The 24,944-nt window shown below is 41.9% G+C and overlaps 2 protein-coding genes across 2 annotated transcripts in view; both read left to right on the top strand.

Moving 5' to 3' along the window:
• ALS2 (alsin Rho guanine nucleotide exchange factor ALS2) overlaps positions 1-1,987 on the top strand; it is a 59,575-nt gene extending 57,588 nt beyond the window's left edge. Inside the window, exon 34 of the mRNA XM_026647678.2 lies at positions 655-1,987. Coding sequence (XP_026503463.1) covers positions 655-693 — 39 coding nt within the window. The 3' untranslated portion in view covers positions 694-1,987. The remainder of the gene's footprint in view (positions 1-654) is intronic.
• A 1,104-nt stretch (positions 1,988-3,091) lies between these two features.
• The window catches only part of MPP4 (membrane palmitoylated protein 4), a 51,032-nt gene continuing 29,179 nt past the window's right edge, over positions 3,092-24,944 (top strand). Inside the window, exons 1-3 of the mRNA XM_029910526.1 lie at positions 3,092-3,551; positions 23,168-23,218; positions 23,706-23,827. Coding sequence (XP_029766386.1) covers positions 3,092-3,551; positions 23,168-23,218; positions 23,706-23,827 — 633 coding nt within the window. The remainder of the gene's footprint in view (positions 3,552-23,167; positions 23,219-23,705; positions 23,828-24,944) is intronic.

Raw genomic sequence — 24,944 nt, 5'->3', positions numbered from 1 at the left:
TTTCCAGTTGCTACCCATCTAAACAATATATGAAAGTTATTTAGAACTGAATGGCTGTCTAAGCTAGGGCTTTTTTCTAGGTACTCCTAGGACCTTTAATTGTAATGTCTGAGTACTTCAAAAACATCTACTTGAAAGATTGTCTACACAGCAAAAAAAAAGACCTCTGGCAGTGAGTCTCAGAGCCCAGGTCAACTGAGTCAGGCTCATGTTGCGGGGCTAAAAATAGCAGGTTTCCAGCCCGAGCCCAAAAGTCTACACTGCTATTTTTAGCTCTGCAGCGTGAGCCTGACTCAGTTGACCAAGGCTCTGAGACTTGCTGCCATGGGGTTTTTGCATGTAGTTACACAGGACATCTGTGACAACTTGGAACTGAACCCGAGGATCTGGAGTCCCAAACCATCCTCGCACTCTATGAGGAGCTAGCTAAACACTATTTGAACTTAAAAGCTCAGACCTTCCCCCTGATACTTCATGACATCTCACAAGATTGCTGCACAGTGAATGTTGTCACTGCACAACTGATCACAGAAAGTCTAATTTTCTGGGGGAAAAAAAATAAATCTATAGATGTAGCACATTTTGTAGGTTGACTGGGGGGGAAATCATGGAAAGTAGTATTTTTAAGTTAAACTGAATTTTGTTTCAATTCAGGCTTGTTACTATCAGATTCAACATGAAAAGCTCACCTAGATCACCTCTGCAACCTAAGTAGATGAGTATCTACTGAGTGGAGCGTCAGCAACATCCATGTTCTTCCCTAGAATGGCACTTACAACAGAGATATGTGGATATTGCTTCTGAACCGCATATAAGGATTGAAAAAACCAAGTACTGAGGCCAACTAGAGGAAATGACAGAGGGAGAAAAGTAATACTTAAACTTGGCCTGTCCAACAGTTTCCAAGAAGAGAGACTTATTTGCCGGTCTAAAGGAGGGATTGTTTATCCTTCCCAAATTAGCAGTGTTTTTAAAAGGCAAGACATCGACTTGGAGTTCATATGCAAAGAGTAGTCTGGGCATATGGCTTCTTAGACAATGGGTTTCTGGTTTTCCTGAATCTACCTGCACTGACCACAGATTCCTTTAAAAGGATTACATTGCATTATAGAACCGCTCTGTGTCTTCCTGAATTAAGCTGCTAATTATGTTTGTCTGAAAAAGGGAAAAAGAAAAGTTGCTATGTTAGTATTTATAATAGGCAGTTTACAGAATATCTGTCTGGAAGGGTTCTGATTGAATCATTTGTAGCAGGATTGCTGAAAGCAGCCCTTAGTTCCTGTTATGGAAATAATCAAATTGACATGGGCTCCTTTACGTCCATAGTGGTAAGAACATATCCTTTTTATTTAAGTAACTTCATAAACAAAAAGCACTAGCAGGTTTGAATTTCATTGCTGAATTGGGTACTTTATAAGTTTTTGCAGCGCTATTAGTTTCATTGTTCCTAGCCTTGCATTCTAAGTCCCAAGGATGAACAATGTGCAGGCTATTTTTGGAACGGTTTTCTTGTGAAGTCCATGCTGCAGGAGAATGAGAACATGTTTTAAACTAAGTGACACTAGATTTGGATCGAGATTTTGACTCCCTCCGTTATGCTGTACTTACTTGGCAAGGGAAAACTCACTATTATATTCTCAAAGGTATTGTAAAACAAAAACTTAATCTCAGTGTTTGGGTTTTTGTGTGTGTGCGTGTTCTCTTGTGGTTTACATTTATCTTGACTTATACAAATAATACCAGTGAACATTTGGATACAATGGGTGCTGTTCTTTACCATGTCTGACAGAAAAGTGGGGGAGATATGAAATGTTCTCATGACTTATCTTGAATTAGCATAGCAAAGGCTAAATCGGTTTTGGAAATCAGAATCATGGCTTGTGTGTTGACCCTTTAAAAAATAGAAACAAAACTGTTCATTGAAATGCTGTTGGGAGCAGTGACTGTAATGTAGCACTTTTTCATAATAAAGTAAAGAGTATTTGTCTTTGAGACTGTTTTTGTGGATGGTTTGAGAAAAGAAAATTAAAAGGTTCAGCAAGAGTCTATTTAAAATCTCATTTAACATAACACCTAACTGCTCAGAGAGGATAGAGGAACTATCTCTAGAGTCCCACTAATATCTTCTTTTAAAAGGTGTCTCTTTAATACAAATGATTGTTATCCAAGCTGTACTTGCAGAGAAAATATTTGTTAATAATTAAAATAACTATTTTTGATCTAAGTAACCTGTTTCCTACTGAATTTCAAAAACCTCTTAAGGGACAGGAGCTTTTGGGGAGGAAGACTGCAGTGTATGGATTTTTGTTTTGGCTTTTTTTTCTTTTTCTTTTCTTTAAAGTACTTTACAACCATTTCTTCTTTGAGTAGATTCAGCTGTGTGTTCCATTTGGTTGTGCGCATGCCCATAGCACCAAAGCTGGAGAACTTTGCTGAGCAGTACCCGTAGGAGTGGCTCTCGCACCCTGTGAACCTAGCCCCTCTCCTGGAAACTAGAGTCAGAGATCTGTGGGGTGTTTTCACCTCATGTTTTTGATCTCCGTTTTCTGAGAGTTTTTTCTCTAGATAATAGTAGTACATTAGGTTTAGTTTAGTGTTGGAGTAGTTGGCTGCTCTGTGTGGTACCCTCACCAGGGTTCAAGCATTGTCCATCATAGGGGGAAGCATCCTCAATAATGATTACTACGCATGGTGCTTGTTGTGCGCTGGTAAGGGATACATTAAGGAGTGGTGCTCTGTCTGTAAATCATTCAAAAAGAGGACCCAGAGGCGAGAGACTTATGGTTGAAGCAGCACTTTCTGGAGCAGGCCATGAGATCCACTTCAGCACTGAGGTCCTCATCTGATCAGTGGTCACCTTTGGAACTGGAAGTGATGCCCCTCCACTTTTGGACTCTGGTGTCCCCCCTAATAGGAGGAGTAGTTATTCTCCCTCCTCTGGTGCAATGAGGAAGAGGTCCCATAAGACTAATTGGAACAACTCCAGGGCTTGGGGAGATGCTTCCTCATCTTCTAAAAGGAATACTGACTGGTACCATACTTCTTCTGGCATGTGGGATGGAGTAGGTCTATCTAACTGTTCTGTGGTACCATGCTAAAATCAGGGAGAGCCCATACTGTCAACACCAGTTCTGGCGATGGGGCGTCTGAATCCAGTACTGATCATGTCTGCACCAGTGCCTACTGTTCTGATGCTGGTGGCATATTGAGCAGCATCAGACCTGCTGTGCCTGACTTTCCACTAGTTCAGGAGTTTTCTTCTTCGAGTGCTTACACATGTCCATTCCAGTGTAGGTGTATGCGCGCTCCAAGCACAGTCACCAGAAAATTTTCTGGTGTTATAGCTTCTACTGCTTCAACCTCTGTTGTGCCCTTGGCACCTTCTGGATGCATTGCAGAGCTGCTGGGTTTGTCGGCACTACAGCTCTCATTGTCCTGTTCCCAGACTGGAATCGAGGCTGATGCTGTGTCAAGCCCTACAGGCTCCCTCAATGCTGGTGTGCCCTTCGGCTCTGTTATTGCCCTGGCAGCTGATCCCGTTACCAAGTTTGGTACTGCCCTTGGCCTCTGTGCCAGTGCTGCCTCCTAATACTGGATGGGAGTATATCTTACTTGGTTCTGCCAGTGCCGATTCTATATTCCTTCATTGGCACTGATGCTGCCCCTGTGTTGGGGTCTGGATGAGTCCGATTGTTTGTTTTCCCCATCAGGGCTGGTTTCCCGCATTGTCTCTTAGAATCCCTGGGACTCCATGAGATCCAGGTCAGGGTCGTATTCCCCTTTATTGCCTTGATAAGAGACTGTCCTCGTATCACCATTGATACACCATTGACTTCGTTCCCACAGTCAGGACAAGGGTGTTTGGCCTGGTGCCTATTGGCCACCAAAGCCATATCTGTTTGCCCAGTAGCCTCCTTGGAAGCTCCTAGATCTTTGAGGTCCCATTCTTAGACCCACTCCACAGTGAGATCGCCAGTCCCATTGGGGGTTCCCTTTCCCAAATCAGTTACAAGCAACTGCTGAGTCTGTTCCCTCTGGGCTTCCAAGATTATCCCAAATGGATCCTGGGGTTCAAGAACAGGACCCATCATTGACGCAGCAAACTCCTTCTTTGTCCTCTCTGGATGACTCTATTGTGCTGGGCTCTCCCTCAATGCCTGAGGACTTTAAGGCATATCAGTACCTCCTTAGGCATATGGCCAGCACCTTAGGCATTCAGGCTGAATTTTCTGCAGGAGAATATGCATAAGCTGTTGGATATTCTCCCATCATTAGCTCCAGAGAGAGTAGCCCTCCTGATAAATAAGGATCTTTTGGATCCTGCAAAAGCCATCTAGAATTTTCTGCTTCATTGCCTCCCATGGCAAAGCATGCAGAGAAGCGGTACCTGTCCCTGTGACGGGGTGTGCCTGGCCTTTTGTGGCCTCCTGCTGGAGGCCCTGTAGTTCTACTACACCCCACCCCAGGAAAGAGCATTGAAGGTGGTTCATCCAGTCCTGCCTGGAGAGGACTCATGAAAGCAGCCAATCAGAGCCCAGCAGGCTCAGCTAAAAGGAGCTGCAGGGCCTTAGCAGGTCAGTTCCTGGGTGAGACCAGAGGGCCGAAAAAGGTTCCTCTCTGGCCAAAGGAGGTGGACTGGTTGCATTTACTGGACCTGGGAGAGAGAGGACCTGAGAACTTTAACTCTAAGGTAATGGGTGAAGGTAAATGGACCAGGAGGGAAGAGGCCCAGGGACTGCAGCAGCTACCAATTGGAGCAGTATATGGTTGCTGTTTATAGAGTGCTTGGGTTGGAACCCGAAGTAGTGGGCAGGCCCGAGTTTCCCTTCCCCTGGCCACTGACAAAGTCACCCAAGCTTTGAGAAGGGGAAAAGGCACTTTTCAAGACTGAGCAAAGGACTGGATTTAAAAGGCCTAGAGACAAGGTTGAAGACCCTGAGAAGGGCAGACAGTTTGAACCTTTTCCTGCCCTGGAAGGGGTCTATTTTTCACTGTGTGACTTGGTCAGAGGTCTGAGCCACTGAAGACCCGCCTAGTGAGGTCAGCAACCTACTGGGGGCACCAGGAGTGGGGGGAAATTGCAGTACCACACCCAGCTAATAGGCTGCCTCAAGAGGTGAGTGCCCCATCACAGTCCCCATGCAGGGTTTTGAGGGTTTCAACTTCCATTTGGCCCCTAAGACTCTTATAGTAACTGCAGCAAATTACAGGGAAGGTAGAAAGCTACACCTAAAGACAGAGTCCAAGTGGATGGACTTGATGTGAAGAAAGATTTACACCTCTTCCATGCAGATCTGCATGGTGAACCAGTAGGCATTGCTCTCTAAATACGACTTTGTTTATTGGACGGCCATGACCAATGCTACAAAAGACAGCCACAAGACGGCCATGTCCAAAGCTACAAAAGGATCTCTCAAAACTGGGTGACTGTGCAACAAAATGGCAGATGAAATTTTAATGTTGATTAATGCAAAGTAATGCACATTGGAAAGCATAATCCCAACTATACATATAAAAATGGTCTAAATTAGCTGTTACCACTCAAGAAAAAGATCTGGGAATCATTGTGGATAGTTCTCCGAAAACATCCACTCAATGTGCAGAAGCAGTCAAAAAAGCAGTCAAATTATTCAGAATGCTGGGAACAATTATGAAGGGGATAGAAAATAGGACAGAAAATATCATGTTGCCTCTATATAAATCCATGATATGCCCACATCCTGAATGCTGTGTGCAGATGTGGTCGCCCCATCTCAAAAAAAAAAAATATTGAAATTGGAAAAGGTTCAGAAAAGGGCAACAAAAATGATTAGGGGTATGGAGCAGCTTCCGTATGAGGAGAGATTAATAAGACTGGGACTTTTCAGCTTGGAAAAGAGACGGCTAAGGGGAGATATGATTGAGGTCTATAAAATCATGACTGGTGTAGAGAAAGTAGATAAGGAAGTGTTGTTTACTCCTTCTCATAACACAAGAACTAGGGGTCACCAAACAAAATTAATAGGCAGCAGGTTTAAAACAAATAAAAGAAAATATTTCTTCACACAACGCACAGTCAACCTGTGGAACTCTTTTGCCAGAGGATGTTGTGAAGGCCAAGACCGTAACAGGGTTCAAAAAAGAGCTAGATAAATTCATCTAAGATAGGTCCATCAATGGCTATTAGCCAGGATGGTCAGGAATGGTATTCCTAGCCTCTTTTCCAGAAGCTGGGAATGAGCAACAGGGATGGATCACTTGATGATTACCTGTTCTGGTCATTCCCTCTGGGGCACCTGGCACTGGTCACTATCAGAAGATCGGATACTGGGCTAGATGGACCTTTTGTCTGACCCAGTAGGGCCATTCTTATGGTCTTATGTCTAAGTTTGCAGACAAGTTGCCAGAAGCCTCCAGAGAAGAGTTTTTAAGGCGTTCATTGTAGAAGGGTGTATTGTAGCCAAGACTTTTTCTTACAGTCAGCTCTGGATGTGGCAGATGCCTGGGCCAGGATTATGGCACCAGCTGAGACCATGAGAAGGGTCTCTCAGCTGCGGAATTCAGGCATTGTGCCCAATGAGCAGCAGGCCAGTGAGGACTTACCTTTTGATGAGACCCTCCACTCTTTTTTTAAGGATTCACGAGTTACTTTGTGTTCTTTTGGAGTTTATGCTCTGACTATAAAGAGATGGCACTGTAGCAGTCCGCAGCAATACTGCTCATAGTATTTCTTCGGGCTGTCCTCCTTTCCTGTAAGGCAGCCGGACTACCCTAGGAAGGGACATAGATCCCAGAGGCCAAGGCCCTTTGCTCTGGATTTAGCCAGCTGGCTGGTCCTCCCCTGCAATCTGACAAGTGGTCATTTTGACTTGGGTGTCCTGGGCAGCGATCCAGTGGTGACATTTCCATTTCCGTTCCACCCGTTCACGGACAGGCTGGCTTGTTTTTATAGTATTTGGGGTTCAGTTACCATACCCAGATTGGTCCTAAGCACCGGCATTCCGGTTATACCATACATTTCCTCTCCATTCCTCCTCCCCACCCCACCTCTTCAGGTACCCCTCTCACAAGACACTGCTCCTCAAACAGGTTCAGTCCCTACTGGCTTCGGGGCCTTAGAGGATGTTGCCCGGCAGAATCATGGACCAGGATTCCACTCCTGGTATTGCCTGTCTCCCAAGCCCCAGGGAGGAATGAGACCTGTCCTTGACCTCTGCCAACAAATACATCAGATATGTGAGATTCCCTATGGTCACCCTGGCAATCACAGCAACTATTTTGCTGCCCTGGGCTTTCAGGACACTTATTTCCACGTAGCAATTCTGAGCCACAGGAGATTTCTCCAGTTTGTCGTGACGGGCTGGCACTATCAGTACACCATGCTCCCTCTTGGTCGGTCTTCTGTTCCCTGGGTTTTTACCAAATGCACGATTGTGATGGCAGCATACCTTAGTTAGAGGGCAATTCATATCTTCTTCCCACATCTGAACAATTAGTTACTGAGGGGCAAGTCCAGAGAAGAAGTTCTCTCTCATGTTCAGTTCATGCTACGCTTACTTGATCGTCTAGGTCTTGTCCTAAACAGTGGGAAGTCAACATTGGTTCCAACTCAGTGAATCAAGTTCACTGGGGCCCTTATAGACTGAGTTCGAGAGCATTTCTGCCGACTGACCAATTTCACGTGGATTTGCTGTCTATGTCTGGGAGTTCAGTTTCAACCCTCAACCACAGCGCGCATATGACTGCCTGCACACAGGTAACCAATACGTCAGGTTGTGCCTTCGTCCTCTTCAAATGTTGCTGAAGATGGTCTGTCATCCGAACTGTCATCGCTTTGACAGACTGGTCTGACTTGCCCTGCCAATCCTGCCCCCCCCCCCAAATGGCAGTGATGCTATTGTCCCTAAATGGTGCGAGGTTGAAAAGTTTAGCTTTAAATTGTTGCATGCCAAGTTATTGTAAGCTGACTGACCGCCTATTCCTAATTGCAAAACCGACACCATGAATGCACCTGTCCTCTGCAGATTTTCCTTTCCAGAAAACGCAAAAATTGACAGCAAGATCCAGCACAGGATCCAGTGCGCAAGCGCTTCCTTTGGGAAATTACTCCGACGCGTTTTCATGGACCGTGACCTACAGCAGGACACCAAGATCCAGGTCTAGAAGACAATTGTTATTCCTAAACTCCTTTATGGATTTGAAACCTTTCAACAGCACTTCAAGAGTCTGGAGAGGTACCCACAACAATGCCTTCGTAAGATTCTTTGCATCAAGTGGGAAGATAGCTGTACTAACGTCAGCACCTCACTGAAGCCATTGTCTCCAGCATTGAAGCAATGATTCTCATGAACCAACTCTGCTGGGCTGGACGTTGTGTGCAGAGGCCAGAGTCTCACCTCCCAAAACAAGTCCTATACTCTCAACTCATCCATGGTCAGAGATCCCCTGGTGGTCAGAGAAAACGCTACAAAGACACACTGAAAGCGTATCAAGACAACTTGTGATGTGGACATCACAAGCTGGGAGGAGCATGCCACCAACCGACCCCCGATGGTGCCACATCCTCCATCAGGCAATGGCCCATTTTGAGGAGAAGTGCCTTGTCCTCAAAGCTGAAAAGAGGGCGAGAGAGAAGGATGGAAAAAGAAAAATCTTTTTCCCAGCAGGCAGCTGGCCCACCAGGAAATGTCTGTACCTACTGCAGGCAGATCTGTGGTTCCAGGATCGGACTCCTGAGTCCTCTCGGGACCCATATATAAATCCGTAGTAGAGATCATCCTCGAATCAAGGGATTGCTGCTGCTGCTGCTAAGTTACTTTGTTTTAAAAACATTTAGTTTCGAGGAGCAAGAAATGGTAGGCCAACTCTTGCTAATTATTTCTTTTCTGGCACTTCCTGGATCTGGCTCCCACTATTTAGTCAAAGGGTTTCTTTGCTTGTCCTTGGGAGATAAAAGCAGAACCTGTCTTGAATTTCTTTGATTAGCTTTAACATTTTGTAATATAATTAGCTATAGATGTATACTGTTACATTTCCAAGTATTCTGGCTATAACACTCTTGTAGCTATATCAATATTCAGCAATGGTGCAAACAAGTTTGTAATGACTTAAACAAAATAAAATTAATTTAATTAATATCATTCGGCATCAATATAGAGATCCCTCCCCCCATGGTAACTATTTGATTATTCTTACTTCCTAGAGAGGTCCCAATCTAATGGCTGAAAGCAAGATAAGTGCTGGGAATGGGGAGGTGGAAAATGTGGGAAGGTTACTTTATACTGCTTTGTAAGAATCTTACCAGCAGAGGAAGTGCGGTCTACTGATCTGCCATCTTTTGACAGATTTGAAGTCCAAACATTTATACTAAATATATGGAAGCAGAGCTGACATTAAACTACTAAAGTCTGCAAAGAAATTAGAAAACGTGACAAAAACTGACCACCTCCTGTCTTTACCTTTCTATGCAACGAAAAGTCCCCCCATTTTGTTGTCATGCTTTTCTAAATAAGGCCAAACTCCTCTTTTTTTTTTTTCTTTTTTTTTCTTTATGCAGAAGTCACGGAAAACCAAATACATGCACCAGAGGGCAGGATTTGGCTCAAAATGTTTATAAAGGGCTATTCTGTTTCACACTCCTGTACATACTGTCTCCCTAATCCTTTCTCCAAGACACATCTGTATTACTTCTCTGTATTTCAAAACTTTATCATGATACTGCTGCTCCTTTATTTGTTATCAATATAGCTGCCTATCTTATACTGTCTGTTCATCAACAGCTTACCTGCTTACCTAAGATCACACTGAAAAAGAGCGTGCTACAACAAAATCCAAATGTTCCCTAGCTGGATGCAATTGATATACCTGAATCTCCATTCTACCAGCCTATAGAACTTGCAATGCCTGATATAAATCTTTTTCTAGATAGACAAAACTTTTGCTGTTTAGCATTTACGGTAACCTATTTTTATACACCCATTCTTGATTATGGTTAACAGCTTATTTATAAAAATATTTAAGCATAGACCAATATTGTTTGCAAATGTTGTGCTTTTGTTTCTTCTCCTCTTGGGTATGAACATTTTTCTGGGAAAATACCAAACAAGGTGTAAATAAAGTATATCACGATAAAGCCAAATATGTGTACAACATCAAAATTAGAAATATTAATTGAGCTTCAATGCCAAATTCTGTTCAACTGTTATCTCAATCTTGATAAAGTAAAATATTTGTGTAGATACAACAACTCTCTCTCCTATTCGTACTAGTAAAGGCACTTCAGAGCATTCAGGCTATGTGCCCCACTGAGGGAACTGTAGGTTCAGCAATACAGTGGGCTTTTCATATGGATGAACTAGTCAATCCAAGAAACTGGTATTCTGGCAAAAACAACGAGGAGTCCGGTGGCACCTTAAAGACTAACAGATTTATTTGGGCATAAGCTTTCGTGGGTAAAAAACCCACTTCAGATGCAAGTGGGTTTTTTACCCACAAAAGCTTATGCCCAAATAAATCTGTTAGCCTTTAAGGTGCCACCAGACTCTTCGTTGTTTTTGTGGATACAGACTAACACAGCTACCCCTTGGTAGCTGTGATACTTGGTACACCTCTACCCTGATATAACGCTGTCCTCGGGAGCCAAAAAATCCTACTGCGTTATAGGTGAAACCGTGTTATATCGAACTTGCTTTGATCTACCGGAGTGCACAGTCCCGCCCCCCCGGAGTGCTGCTTTACCGCGTTATATCCAAATTCGTGTTATATCGGATCATGTTATATCGGGGTAGAGGTGTAGTTCTGTTGAACAGGTCACCATATAATGACTACTGGGATTTATGGAATGTTTCGGTATAAATTTTTTTTTATAGGAAGAAGATACCATTTAAAAAATCTATTTAAAATGTAAGATATTTCATTTTTTGAGAGCAGAATTCTGAAACGTAGCAAAGACTCAAACTATAATAATAGTTAATATTTGGCTCTTATGGCGTTTTTTAATAGTGGATCTTACAGTACTTCAAATCTTATATATTTATCCTTTCAACATACTTCCGAGGGAGGAAAGTATTACTCCATTTTATAGTTACTGACAAATTCCCAGGGAGTTTTTGATCATCCTAAATACATGTCTTTTTAGTAAAAACATTTATAAACCAATTGTCCTCTCCTTTCTCCTTATCCCCTTCCCACCCAAAAAAAAATTATATTTAAGTATAAGAGGGTCAAACTTTTATTGGCCCCAGAGGTTCCAATCCTACAAGTGACTCATCTAATCAGAATCCTGTTGGCTTATGGTGACAAAAATTAGTTTTTAGCCTTGTGGAGTTACCAAAGGGATTACTTTCTTTTCTCTACAAGTGCCTTCTTGGGAAGTCAAATAAAAATATTGTTCTTATTTAAACATCTTTACCATATTTGTGTGACTATATATTTAGTATATGTGCACATGAGAAAAGATGAAGGTGTTGGATACAAGTCATCCAAGCCTTTTTAGCCAATATAGAAATGGCGAACTACTTCATAGAGAAATGGGTGTGCATTTTAACAATCTTCTGATATTTTTAATAGCTCCTTCTAATTTATCAAGACACTTATGTGACCATCACATTAATATTTAAGTGATCTCAAAAGGTTTCAGCCTTGAAATCATAGTTCGTAGAATTGTAGAAAGATTTCTTCCCAGGCCGCAGTTTTTGATGTATCTGAGAAAAGTTGTCCTTTCAGTCCACAAGCTATTATGTATGTTTGATGGGTCTGATATTGTCCTATTGAAACTTTGCCACTGAATTCAACAGGAAAAAAAGTCCGGCCCCTTGATGCATTGAGAACAAAACTGTTAACTTTAAAATGTGGTTTTGTTAGCCGTATGTAATACTGAATATTTTGGGGGGAGTCAGGGATAAGTGACAATTGAAAAATAAAATTGCATTGGTCCTAAGAGAAGAAGTAAGTATTTTCAAATACTGTGTAGACCCATGATCGATTTGAGGAAGAAAGGTTAGGCAGCAATGTAAATTACTGTTCTAGCTGTAGACTTTCCATATAGGTCATTTTTAGAACTTCTGTGCGCAGAAAATATCAAGTTGAAACCTGCAATGGGAGAACCGCTATTGAAACGGAACAGTGTATCATGCTCAATATCATGCAGATTTGACCTGAGCAAATACAATTTAAAATTAACGGAAATAATTTTCTCCTGCTGCTTACCTGCCAAGATCTAAATTCAGGGTTCAGTTTTTCTTCTACAACAGCGGATCGCGTTACAAACAGTATTTTCCTGTCTCTCTTCTGGAAGATCAAAATTCATGTCAGTTTCAGAAGAAACAGTTAACCATGACCTTTGGTTCATAGCATTTTAAAAGCCCCAATTCATGTTTTAAAGTGGGAGGAAGAAAGTAGGAGAACAAAATTTAACCTTAAAATGCAACTAATTTAAGGACAGTAAATGGTTCCCCCCACCCCTTCCCCATTTCTTGCTCATGAAAGGGACTTTGTACCTGCAAAGATGTAGTTACTTCTAACAGTGCCGACTGTCAGATGTGAAGTCTGAGAATTGAATAACTTGCTTTAGGTTTATAATCCCCTTATGCAACTCGATGTTGCGAATGTATTTCGTCCTCTGATTGGTGGAAACAACTGAATGTCTGAGTGGATTATTTCTGATCCTTCTGATGTATGGCTCAATTATCAGCTGATGAGATTCTTGGGATTAAATGTGTATCCGACAAGATTCCTCTTTTCAACCTCTGTGGTCTGTGATGCATTAAGAAAGCAATAAGGGTCAGCTTTGTATGTTCCTGTAGCTAACCAAGAAATGAGTTAACCTGCAGGGTTTCTCTCCCTTTTATTACTTCAGTGTCACCACATTTTGTTCATAAATTAAAATCTGGGTATTTCTTCCTTGTTACAGGATTTCAGCTTGAGTGTAATAGGAGATCAAGGCTAAAATATTACATATTCTCTTCATCTGCATTTACAGGCTTGGTACTGCAGAGAGACCTTAAGAACCAAGTGTGTTGGTCATTGGGAAAGTTGGTGGGAACAAGTAACTATGTAAGTTAAAGATGATTTTTATGCAAGAAAAGGGTTAAGAAGATATCTCCTCTCCCTGGTTCTAAAGTTAGATTTCTGCGGATTAGAAAGGAGAGGATGTTCATAGATTAGCTAAGGCGGTGAGGTGACTTAGGCTACTAATAGCCCACAAATATTCTTCCCCGTGGCATTTCTACATGATTGGAACATGGTGTATACTGCAGCATTTACAGGTAAGAAATTTTGCACTCTGCTGAAAGAGACATTGTACAGCATAGGTGCATTTCTCACCTGCAACTGTGAAATTTGTTTTTGATGTCGTTGCTGTGACATAATTCTAGGTAAACAAATTTAAATGTCTTTAAGATGCTGGCTTGTACCAATGGGGCCCTAATTAAACTTGTGATAGCTGTTTGTTTAGTTCTTTGCCTGCCAGCTAAAAATTTGACATTGGAAACTTGTGTGGGGGAAAAGTTATTCCTTAATAAAAATAGGATCATGTGAATTTTGTTAACAGAATTTTGTTGAATGGAGAATTGTAATGTTCAACAAATGCATTTTTCCAGGTCTTCAGAAGTCACTGTGACATTGACAGGTTCTACCCAGTAAAATGAGTAATTATTCTGCTAGTAAAGATCCAGTTTAATTTTCTAACTGCTTTTATTGCTATTGTATGTAATGTAATAGACTGGTCAACTATCCCTTGCTTTGGATTTGTTTTTAAAAACAACTTTTTTACTATCTCATTCCTGTGATGAATGATTTTGCCATGTGTTTCAATGAGTTAATTTTCATACTTTATTATACATGTCAGCCAGCATGTTTTAAAGCAAGAACCATGAACTAACTGTGGCTGATGTGTGGAGACAAGGCCAAATTATCAGCTGAAAGAGTATGATGACTGCTTCACAGAACTCCACATGCACTGTAAATTGTAATTTCCTTATGTAATACTCTACCTAACGAGCAGACACTTTGACAATGGATCTGTCCCCATATAAACAATATTAACACCACATGTACTGGAGCTAGTACGAAATTGCTCAGGAGGGAAGTAGAAGTCAACATGTAACTGAATGTAGATCAGTGCGAATAATGAAAGCATATTTTGTTACATTAGCAACTTTAACATGTGGACATCAATACCATGGCGCCATGGAATAACTTCAAGAACAGATCTCAATATTTACTCTTTCGATGTCAAAAACAGGGTAGAGTAAATCCAAAATTTTAATATATATAAAAAAATGTAATATCTTTGATCAGTAGATCTCAAAGCAGTTTACAAAGTCAGGGAAGTATACTATCCTCATTGCATCGATGGGGAAACTGAGGCATAGCAATCAAGTGACTTGTCCAGTTTACTTGTTGTTTGACAAAGCAAACTTTTGAGAAGGGCAGGTCAGTGGAAGCACATTGTATCTGTTCTCTGCCATATATGCTGCCTGCCTAACACCTTAAATTTCACGTGGAAGTGAATAATTACAGCTGGTTGAATATTCATCAAACAATTCATTAATTTTTTTTCAGTTAAGGTTTTTTCATTATTCATCCTGCCCTAGTACTAATTTGCAATCTATAACGCGCTAAATTGTCTAGGTCTTGGTAATCTGAAAGATTGGCTCACCTTCTACCTCTATATTCTGCCACATCAGTGATAAGTAGCATCACTGATATTGCAAGGCAGCTTGCAGGAGATGGAGGCAGGATTTTCTGAATGTCAGGACTTCATCTCTGGCATTCGTTCGCAGTAGAAATTCATCCGAGTTCAAATCTGGCCATGTTTAGAAAGCTCTGAAAATTGCACCCATGTGACTAACGGTAGGTATTAGAATTTCCCTTGAAATTAGTCTCCTGCCAGTATTACTTTGTTCTAGGTAGTTGGCTCAATAGATGCAGAAGTTCTGAATCCTGCTGTTGAGGAAATGTGCCTCTTCATCCAAATTATGTGGTGTACCCAGATACTATGGTGATGGATACTTTTTAAAATGTGTGTAATATATAGACCCTTTTATGCTTTTAGGAACAGTGCTACATTGCTAGGGAGATGGGCCAAATATTCTAGTAGTTCTTTGCCATCTAATTTATTATGATCCTGGGTTGAGGAAACTCTGGGCTGTGACACCTGTGGCATACATGATCAGACCAGTGCTAGGGCAGATCGGCAGAGTCCCAGCTGCTAATCCAGGGGAGGGCAAACTACGGCCTGCGGGCTGGATCCAGCCAGTCAGAGCTTTCAGTCCAGCCTGTGGGATTGCCAGCCCCATGGCGCAGCGGGGATAAGGCAGGCTCCCTGCCTGCCCTGGCCCTGCGCCGCTCCCAGAAGTGTCCCTGCAGCCCCTGGAGGGAGGGGGGCAGAGGGCTCCATGCATTGCCCTCGCCTGCAGGCACCACCCCCTGCCCTGAGTTCCCGCTGCACTCCTCCTGCCCTGAGCCCCCTGATGCACCCCTCCTGCACCCCAACCCCCTGCCCCAGCCCTACATTCATGGCCCTGCATACAATTTCTCCCCACAGACATGGCCCTCGGGCCAAAAAATTTGCCCTCCCCTGTGCTAATCCCTGCTCCCTCCTCCCCCAAGTAGCTACCTTGGTAGGCCATGTGGTTGGATGAGGCTTGCTTGCTGCTTCTTTTTAACGGCCTGCCTAGGAGCAAGGGATGTGTCTGTCCCTTAGTGGTTCCTGATTATCTTTCGCCACTAGCATCTATTAAAATCAGGCTTCATGGGTCTCAAGTTGAAAGGTCCTCTGTTTGGCTTAGTGCCTCGTACCCTGGAACAATCCTGAGGTATGCGGGTGTTCACTGTAGTCACTCCCTTTGCAAGTCATCACCTTTAACCTATGAAGTGAACCTTGTGAGAAAGAGGAATCTGGCTGATGGAAACTTCTCTTTCAAAGTAACTGTAGGCTTCCTACTTTAGAAGGTAAAAGGGCCCAGAAATCTGCGTCACTGATTTTTGTCTATTGACACCAACATCTGGTATCTGATAGCTACACAAGAGTTCCCACTCAGCTGCTGGTTACCAGCAGGCAGCAGCTTTCCCAACCCTCGTGTCATGGATACTGAGGTCAGTGATCATATGGCAAAAGGCAAGTTCAAAATTAGGTAACATTTACAGCACTTACTTTCAGACCAATCCCACATCCATTCTCAATTAAAACAGATTATCTGTAAACAAGAGCTATGCATTAGTTTAATGGAAAAAGGAGTAAGGGATCTGCCAGAAATTTTAAAGAGACACTGCTGTCAAAAGTAATTAACCATTCCAGAAATGTGCCTGAGCTTTATTTCCGGCATGACTTAATTATTTCACAACTATTTGCTGTAGCCAAATATAGCTGCCCGGTGGGAAAACTGTAAAATATGCCTCTGATAGCTACAAATGTGGGTTTTCTTGTTTTGGGGGCCATATCTATTGTGTATATTTCATCTTAGCTGAGAAATACTCAAACTTGAGGTTTCCCTTCATGGGCCAAATATTGATATCAATATTTCTTGCACAAGAGAATTCCCCATAGGTTGTAAGGAGTTTCACTGAGATGCAGCATTTTTCAACTTGCTTGTATCATAAGAGGATACAATCACTTCGCTCTGCTCCCTTACACAATGGGCAATACATCAGCATGCAAGTTTGGTTGGTGATTACAGTAGTCAAGAAAATAGAGGCAGAGGGATCAGAACTCTGATGGGAATTTCAATGATTATCACAACTGAAAAGTTTGGTTAGCCTTAATAGTTTGGTTTTTATTGTTAATGAATTGTATAGTTTGACAAGTGCTTTGAGATCCTTGAGGATGGAAGACTGGCTCTATAAAAAAGTCATTATTCTTTGTCTAGTATTCACCAGCTACTACAAAATTATATATGTGGTAACAAATACATGGAGATGAGCATGGTCATCCTACATAACTTAAAAACTTTTAGACTACTCAAAATGAAATTTTCCAGTGTAGCTTCAACTTTTGAATGTAAACCGCAGTTGCTCAGCTCCTTCAGCAGACAGCAACCCAGAAAGCCTTTGTATGATAAAGGGATTTTTTAAACCAAGAAAATCTTCTTAGATTTAATCTTAAAAATAAATTGCACTCAGGTCTGGCTCCAGATTCCCAGTTCAGAGCTGTTGAGACGTATCTCCACTTCTTCAATGTCTGAATAGTTATCAAGCTACAAATGGTTTAGGGCTAGTTTTCCACAATAAGAAATGAATTGGACTTCTCCACACAGATTATAGGGGTACGTTTACAGAAACCTGGCCTCCCCTTCTGTGGGTGCAGTTTGCACTTGCATTTTGGAACCAGTCTGAATAGTTGCACCTAACTGCAAATATATCACACAATCCTGCAGTTAGTAATGTGTTTCAATATGACTGGAATGAATGGAAGCTGGGGGTCCCCCTGTCCTGAATTAATTTACTTCTTCGTATAGTATTTTCTTTCCTTCACTCTGCCACCCTGCAATAAAGGATTTCTGCATTGCTCTTTCTAATGGCTCAGCAGTTTAGGAAGCAGGTATTAATGATCTGTCTTACATAGCCTCCTTGGTTAAATCCCAGCATTAGGCAGATCAGCTCTGCTTAACAAAGGGAAGACAGTCGTAAAGGAACAGATTCAAAGTTATTGAGGAACATTAAATACCGGCACCTACAAGATGTGGGGAGGAGGGGGGGGACACTCCAAATGTATAAAATGTATGAATAATAGTTGGAGTCATTGGAAGAATGAAGTAGAAACTGCTCGGTGTATTCTACCAGCACTGGGGTAGGAAAATCACACTGTGCTGGGGGAAGCCTGGGTTATGTTTTCAAAGACTGTATTCTTTACCATCTCTTGGAATAGAATTATACAAGCAGTACACGAGAACCTACCAGATCCCCTTTGTTCCCTTATGGGGCAAATTTGTGGTGAATAGCGTATATTCAATAGTACGTTGATTAAACCATAATCAGGTATCTCTTCTGAATTCTTTCCCTGATCCCAGCTGCATTTTCAAGATAGGGCACGACCCAAGAGAAGAGAAGTGCCTTCTAAAAATAGGCACTAAGAAGTGCAGTAAAAGTGACAGTAATTCCTTCTGCTTTTATAAGCAGATTGAGGTAATAAATCTCTTGCTGTACCATATAAATTTCCTGTCCACAGTCGTGGGGAAATGGCTGCCTTCTTGCTTTGGTAATCCAGAAGATAAACTACAGTATGTCTAACACAGGTTGGTATGGTATTCACTACTTGTACATTAGTATTGTTATTGGCTCCCTTGTTCAAATGTTGTGTGGTGCAATTCATTAATGTTTGTGGGAGGCATTACCTTTGGATTGAGCTATAACAGGAATTTCTCAGTGGAAAGGTTTTCTTCAATGTTAATTTTATAATTGTAATTTTGGCTCTACCTTGAAACCTTACACAGAATGCTGTTGAAGACACACATCTAAGTAGGGTCCAGGAGACACACTAGATTGATGCAGACCTTTTTACTTCTGGAGACCTAGGTTTCAAATCTGATAAATTACATGTGACTGAATGTGGTGTGTTCATCCTGTTCCTTCAGATCCATGGATGGCACTGAGCTGCTGGAAATGAGAAACTGAACATACAACTTTAGTTTTCTCTAGAATAGATGATTGACTCTTCTGCCACTGTAAAATACCAGTTCTAAAAATCCATGACTCAGTCTCCCTATAGCGACATTTGCTAAAAGAAATGGAATGGAGAGTTTCCTCTGATTTCAATCTGGGTGTGTGGTCCATTGTGTTTAATCATTAATTTAAAATGTAATCATTTGACAGATTTAATTTGCCCATATATTGCGTACTTAAAAAAAAGTTTTAAGGACTCATTTAAGTTGCAAGCATTTTTGAATGCCATGATTCATGCTGCTATGGAAAGTATTAGTATTTCCATTATAAAACACCATTTTCAGGTTTTATATCATGGGCTGCCCTAAAAGAGAGGCAAATTTTGCCTTTGATTACTAAATAATTTTAATGTTGTCTTCATTTTTCCATACAGAAAGTATAGGGAAGTCTAGATTATTTTGCAAATACAGAGATAAGGCTGTTTAGGCCCCAGTCTTGCAAACACTGATGCGCTTAACTTTACTCTTGCCATCAATTCTAGTGATGTCACCTGGGTACAACTGAGCATGTTTATAAGTGTTTTCAGGATCAGGATCTTCATTCTCTAAGGCAAAGTTGCTAAGTTTTTAGGGGTGACTGCTGTATTAAGATGGCCATAAAAATTTAAATTGGGCTTAAAGTTATCAGAGAAATTGTTGGAAGGAATTTTTTGAGAAATTGAGGGGGAAAAAATTGTTTTTGTGTGCAAACGAATAATGGAATATATTGGTTTTTAATGCTGTTTTTGGTGTATGCTTTACATTTCATAATTTTATACCTAAAATTTTAAAGGGATACTGTAAGGTTGTTCATGCAATAAGTTTGATGAAAGCCTATATTAATAGCAACGTTTGTAATTTTAATGAAATTGAAAATCACTTTGGATTTAAATGATCTCTTTCCATTTTTCACTGTAGCATTGAACTAGTGCACAAGAACTAGGATGTGGTAGTGATAAGCCTACTTTTATTGTCCAAGATGAAAGAAATACAAAAAGTAAATACCTTGGAATACCCTGCCAAGTCTTAAATATCAGAGCAACTTTACTCATATTGGAGGCAATTAAACTCTTTATACGAAGAAGTCTTTGCAGATTCTGGCCCCGTTAGTGGAGGAAGCAAATCTGATTTTCAAAATTGTTTCAATTTTAATAGTCTAACATAGTAGTAATAGGAAAAGAATTTGGTTTATTTTTAAATATGACTCTTAACTTGACAGTTCCTGTAGACTGAAAAATGGGCTATTAATTTTTATTTTCGGATATCTTGGGGGAAATAAATTACAGCTGTCTGTGATAGTGCATTTAAAAGTTTGGTGTATAGCATGTTTTCACAAGGGTGACTTATTTTTGAGGGGGCAGTGGAAACTTCATAATTTAAATACAGTGGCTTAGTGCATTAATGTAATGCAGATTTTGAGTTCATATACACTCCTTGAAAACATGCAACTTAAACCCTCCCCTCCCACTGCAAGTAGCCACTATAGTTTAGTCATATCTAAACTGAGTTTTTTATAAAATTTCAAAAATATGAATGTACCCCATAAACTATAACAGCTTTATGGCAAATGGGGCAAACTCTTCAAAGTATTGCTAATTACGAATTCACATAAGACTACCACTAAATCTGCAATTACTTTTGACTACGGATGCCCAAATTTTTGTCCAGCTGAGTCACATTAGCAACTTACCATGAGCCTGAGGGCTGTATGTGAGGAGTCAACAGATTTGAGCCGTACTGTCTGAGTGATGGCTTGTTTAATATGGTGGTAGAATTTGAACAGTTAATGGTTTGATCAGATAAGCCTTTCCCATTAACTGCTGATGGTATTACATGTGGTCTTGCATCAACATATGCTACGAGCAGCCAGAGAGACTATTTTGATCAAGGTAAAGAAATGCACCTTAGCACAAGTGTCCCATGGAGAATACATCTACTTACTAAAGGTAAATATAGCCATGGATCACTTTTTGACTTGTAGGCCGCCCATTGGGCACCATGGCTTTGTGAACAATATTCCTCTGCTCTGTTTAAATTAGAAATGGACCAGGCTAAAAGCATTTAATTTGAATCCCACCCTAACCTTTAGCAGTCGACATGGACTCAAGCTGAGATACAAGTCCTGCCTACTTTGGTTTTCTCAGCCCATGTCTAATTTAAACTGGTAGATATTGTTTTGTGACATTTGAATCTGAAACACTATTTTCATCCCCAATTCTGTTTTTATTCTGCTTTTATTACAAATTGAAAGTTATTCCAACATCCTTATTCTTCGTTTCCCAGTTTGGAGTCTGTTTTGTGAAACATTGCTCCTGTGAATGATCCATTCAGAGAAACGGGGAGACTCTCCTAGAGTGAAGGAGAAGATGGAGATGCTTGCAGTACGTGGCCAGGAGACCGGTACAGCACATAACTCTTGTGTTCCTTTTTCAAAACAAGAAAGAACATGCAGATTTTCTTATCAAGTCAGCAGATATTTTAAAATATTACTGATAGTATATATGACAAATCCTGTTCTTGCTTGGAATTTAGTCGTCTTTGTTTCTTTATGTAGTACCAGACAGGTGTGAGTCAGGCTTTACAGGCACAATTGAGGTAAGGGCCTAATTTTTTATAAGTGAGTAGTGACTTTGGGAAGCCTGCTTTTAAATGCCTTAAAAGAGTCTGATTTTTCAGAAAGTGCTGAGCACTTTCCCTCCAAATCAGGTACCTTTTTAAAATTTCTCAAATTGTGCATCCAAAATCACTAGTGTTTCCCAATAATTTAGGTCAAAGTCCCTACCTCAAAGAGCTGACACTCTTAAGGTGCTGATCTGGCAAACAAGCATCTGAATAATTTAACTGAAGTCGGTTAATTTAAGGCTAAGCACAGGCATAAGGCTCAAGGCCTAAAGTGATAGCAAAACCAAAATGAACTGTCAATAAATGTAGAGAAGCTGTGGAAGGAGAGCAGTAAACAAAAGAAGAGATGTGGTCTTTGGTGTAGCTATCTGCAGTGGCCCAAGCTGACAGTATTGTGGCTAGGTTTGTTTGTTTGTTTTTGTTTTGTTTTTTAATATACATTTTTTGTGAGGGAGTGATCAGTCTGGTGGAAGAATTGAGGTTTTAGGAGACATTTGAATGAGAAGGAACTTGTTTGGTGTATTAGATCAGGGAGACATTTGCAAGCATAAAGGCAGCATGGAAAAAAGCACAAAAAGGGTGAGGTGTAGAGAGAGTGCAAGAGTGAGCAAGCATGGAGCACTGGGCCTGGTGCAAGACTTGAGGCCTGAACCACAGTCAGCAAAACCAGGCTAAGCTATGAACCAAAGTCAGGCCATATATTAAAGCAGGTGCTTACAAGTTCACTGTCTGACACACAAACTTGGCAAGGGTACTGCTAGCATTGCTAAAACACAGGCACACCTAAGAAGTACCGGCACTGGGTATGTATGTGAACACCTTCCAAAAGATGAGCCCAGGTACATCCTGACCTAACACAAGATAAGAGGGTTTGACAGAAGTGATGAAGAGGGATGTTTTTCCCGAGACATCAGGAGCAAAGTACAAGGGGAGGTAACAAGCAGATGTCATGAAACCTGTAAGGTAGTACATAAGTTTTGTCTCAGTCGATCAACATTGGGGTACCTCGCCTTAACTCTTTGTGCAGCCGAGGGGACAGCAGAGACTCCCACAGCTGACTGAGCCACTCCTTACCACTGGGCACTCATGTGTTAGTGTACCCGTAACCACAGAGCCAGGGCGCTGGTACTGTCTTGAGGGCAATAAACCTGGCCGAGTGCCTTTGTCACCGAACTGAGCCTGAGGTCTATCTTACGTGTAACATCAAGGTCTGCTCAGTGTGCAGGCTGCACTCTTCCAATGCTGATAACACCAGAGCTCCAAGAAGAGAAGCACTGAACACCTGTAACAGCTTAGCAGCCTGGACAGTGTTATTGTGGCAACAGCATTCCAGCCTTCAGTGCTTAACAACAAAGGGGAGTGAGAGAAGGAAATTAAGAGAATCTGTTAGCCCTTGACTGGTTTTACTAGTGAGATGCTTGACTTGAGGCAGGATGGAGAAGCGTAGTCACCCTGTGAAAGCACAAAAAAGGAAGAGAGGGAACAATAGAAAGTGTTGAAAATCAGAGTGTATTTGGGAGTGAGGGAGCAGATCAAATTTATTTGGCCTCTGTCAGAAAATCATCTAGGACCAGATTTATAAAGGTATTTAGGCACTTGAAGATTCAGATAGGTGCCTAGTGGGATTTACAAAGTGTCTCAGTGAATTAGGTGCATAGGTCCTATTGACTTTCAATGGGAGTTAGCCACCCATCCTCAGACTTTTCTATGTTAATATTGTCAGTTTTCTCATATTTCCTGGGCAGAGCATAGGACTTTAGAAGCGATCCAATACTGTTGTAAAAATCTAGTTTCCTGTTGCATATAGGCCTGATTTTTGAATAATGGTCATAAACTGATAAGGGCCAAAAGTCTTATGCCTCCTTCAGATTTCAAATAGGTCTAGATTTTCATTGTGTCTGCACACTATTCCTGTTCTCTTTATGTAGGGGAAATGATGCTGTTTCTGATAGGAATGATGCTTTCCCCATTCCCAGGAGGTAATGTACAGGATGGCTGATAATGGTACAGATTTCTTAACTGAACTCTCAGGTCAGACTGGAATGTGCATTATTATTATATATTCCATAGCCCTTGAGATGTGATGGGCACTTTCCAATGTCGAGAGAGATTACAGTCTAAAAGAAATCCCTAAAACATGGGCAAGGCAAAGTTACTACAGTACATGGATGGAATAAATGTCAACTTGGATTCAAACTTAAATAGGAGTGGGATGCCCATGGGGAATATGTTTCTCTGATCAGTGGACAATTGCTTGCCCGGCACAAATACAGCTGATAAGAAGGTATGTACCATAGAGATAACAGGGAACCTTTTCTTCTTAAGGAATTACCAGTTGGGTATCTGGGACACATTATAAGGGAATGTAAATTCAAGTGAGTTACCTTCTCAGAGGTCTGGGCCACTACTTGGCTTTTTTGATCAGCTGTTTGTGCTGAAATGCACTGCACTCTTTCTTGTGCTCAGGTTTATCTCATGTTCTGACTCTAGTGTTACAAGAATTGAGCCTGTTCTGTAAAAGAGATGTCAATGGAGTTGGAGTGTTATACGACCTGCTCAGATCTCCCTGGCTGCAAGCTCTCCTAAAGGTAAAGCCCTCTTTGTCTGCCAGGCCAGTCTTCCTTGGAGAACAATGTCTCCAACTGGCATCTCCCTCACTGTGCCATGTGGAGATTGTAGGTTAATTAATCCAGATACTTCAGATTAAGGTGGAAAATCCCAGTGTACCTGGCTAATTGGGTAATACCATGCAATCACAGGGAGATTTAAGATTGGCTGTGGGTGGTGATCTGTACCCCAGTTGTAAAATGGGTGTGATATCCTGTTTTGTATGAATGAAAAGTGCTATACAAGTGTAAAATATTTACTATTGATTGCATTGGTGTGACGTATAATCAAGGGCTGTATGTTAGCATCAGACTGAACTGGGAAGGAAAATTTTCCTGTTAGACAAAACAGTTCAAAAAACTAAGTTTAAACATTTTAGCAGGAAAGGAATTTTTAAAAGACTGTAAACAGGTCCAATGTTAATAAAACAAAAATAAAAAACCCTTCTAGGTCAGCGGTCACCAACTGGTCGGTCATGATCGACTGGTCAATCCTAGAGGATCTCCCAGTCAATCGCAATCTCCGGCGGTGCAGCGTGGCTGCCACTAAGGCAGACTCCCTATCCCAGCCCCATGCTGCTCTCGGAAGCGGCCAGCGCGGCTCCGCGGGTGGGGGCGGGGCGGGGATCTCCCTCTGCATGCTGCTCCTGCCTGCAAGCACAACCCCCACAGCTTCCATTAGCCGGGAGAGCTGCAAGGGAGGTGCTTGCAGAGAGGGGCAGCGCATGGAGCCACGTCCCCCCGCGGGGCGTGTTGGCCCCTTCTGGGAGCAGTGTGGAGCCAGGGTAGGCAGAGAGCCTGCCTTAGCCCCGCTGCACCCACCACCGTAAGTGCTGCGCCGCCGGATGTAAGTGCTGCCCGGCAGAAGGCAGCACCCAGCCCTGAGCCCCCTCCCAGACCCAGCACCCCAGACCCCCTCCTGCACCTCAAGTCCCACTCTGAGTCCCCTCCCAGAGCCCACACCAAGCCCCGTCCTGCAGCCCAACCCATAGCCCCCTCCCGGAGCCAGCATCCTGTATCCCCTCCTGCACCTCAACACTCTGCCCTAGCTTGGAACCCCCCTGCTGCACCCAAACTCCCTCCCAGAGCCTGCACCCCC

The sequence above is a fragment of the Terrapene carolina genome, unplaced genomic scaffold (assembly GCF_002925995.2).
Source record: "Terrapene carolina triunguis isolate 2854851 unplaced genomic scaffold, T_m_triunguis-2.0 Scaffold62, whole genome shotgun sequence".
NCBI classification, from domain to species: Eukaryota; Metazoa; Chordata; order Testudines; family Emydidae; genus Terrapene; species Terrapene triunguis.
Note: the sequence above shows the minus strand (reverse complement) of the source record. Positions and strands in the feature narration are given on the sequence as shown.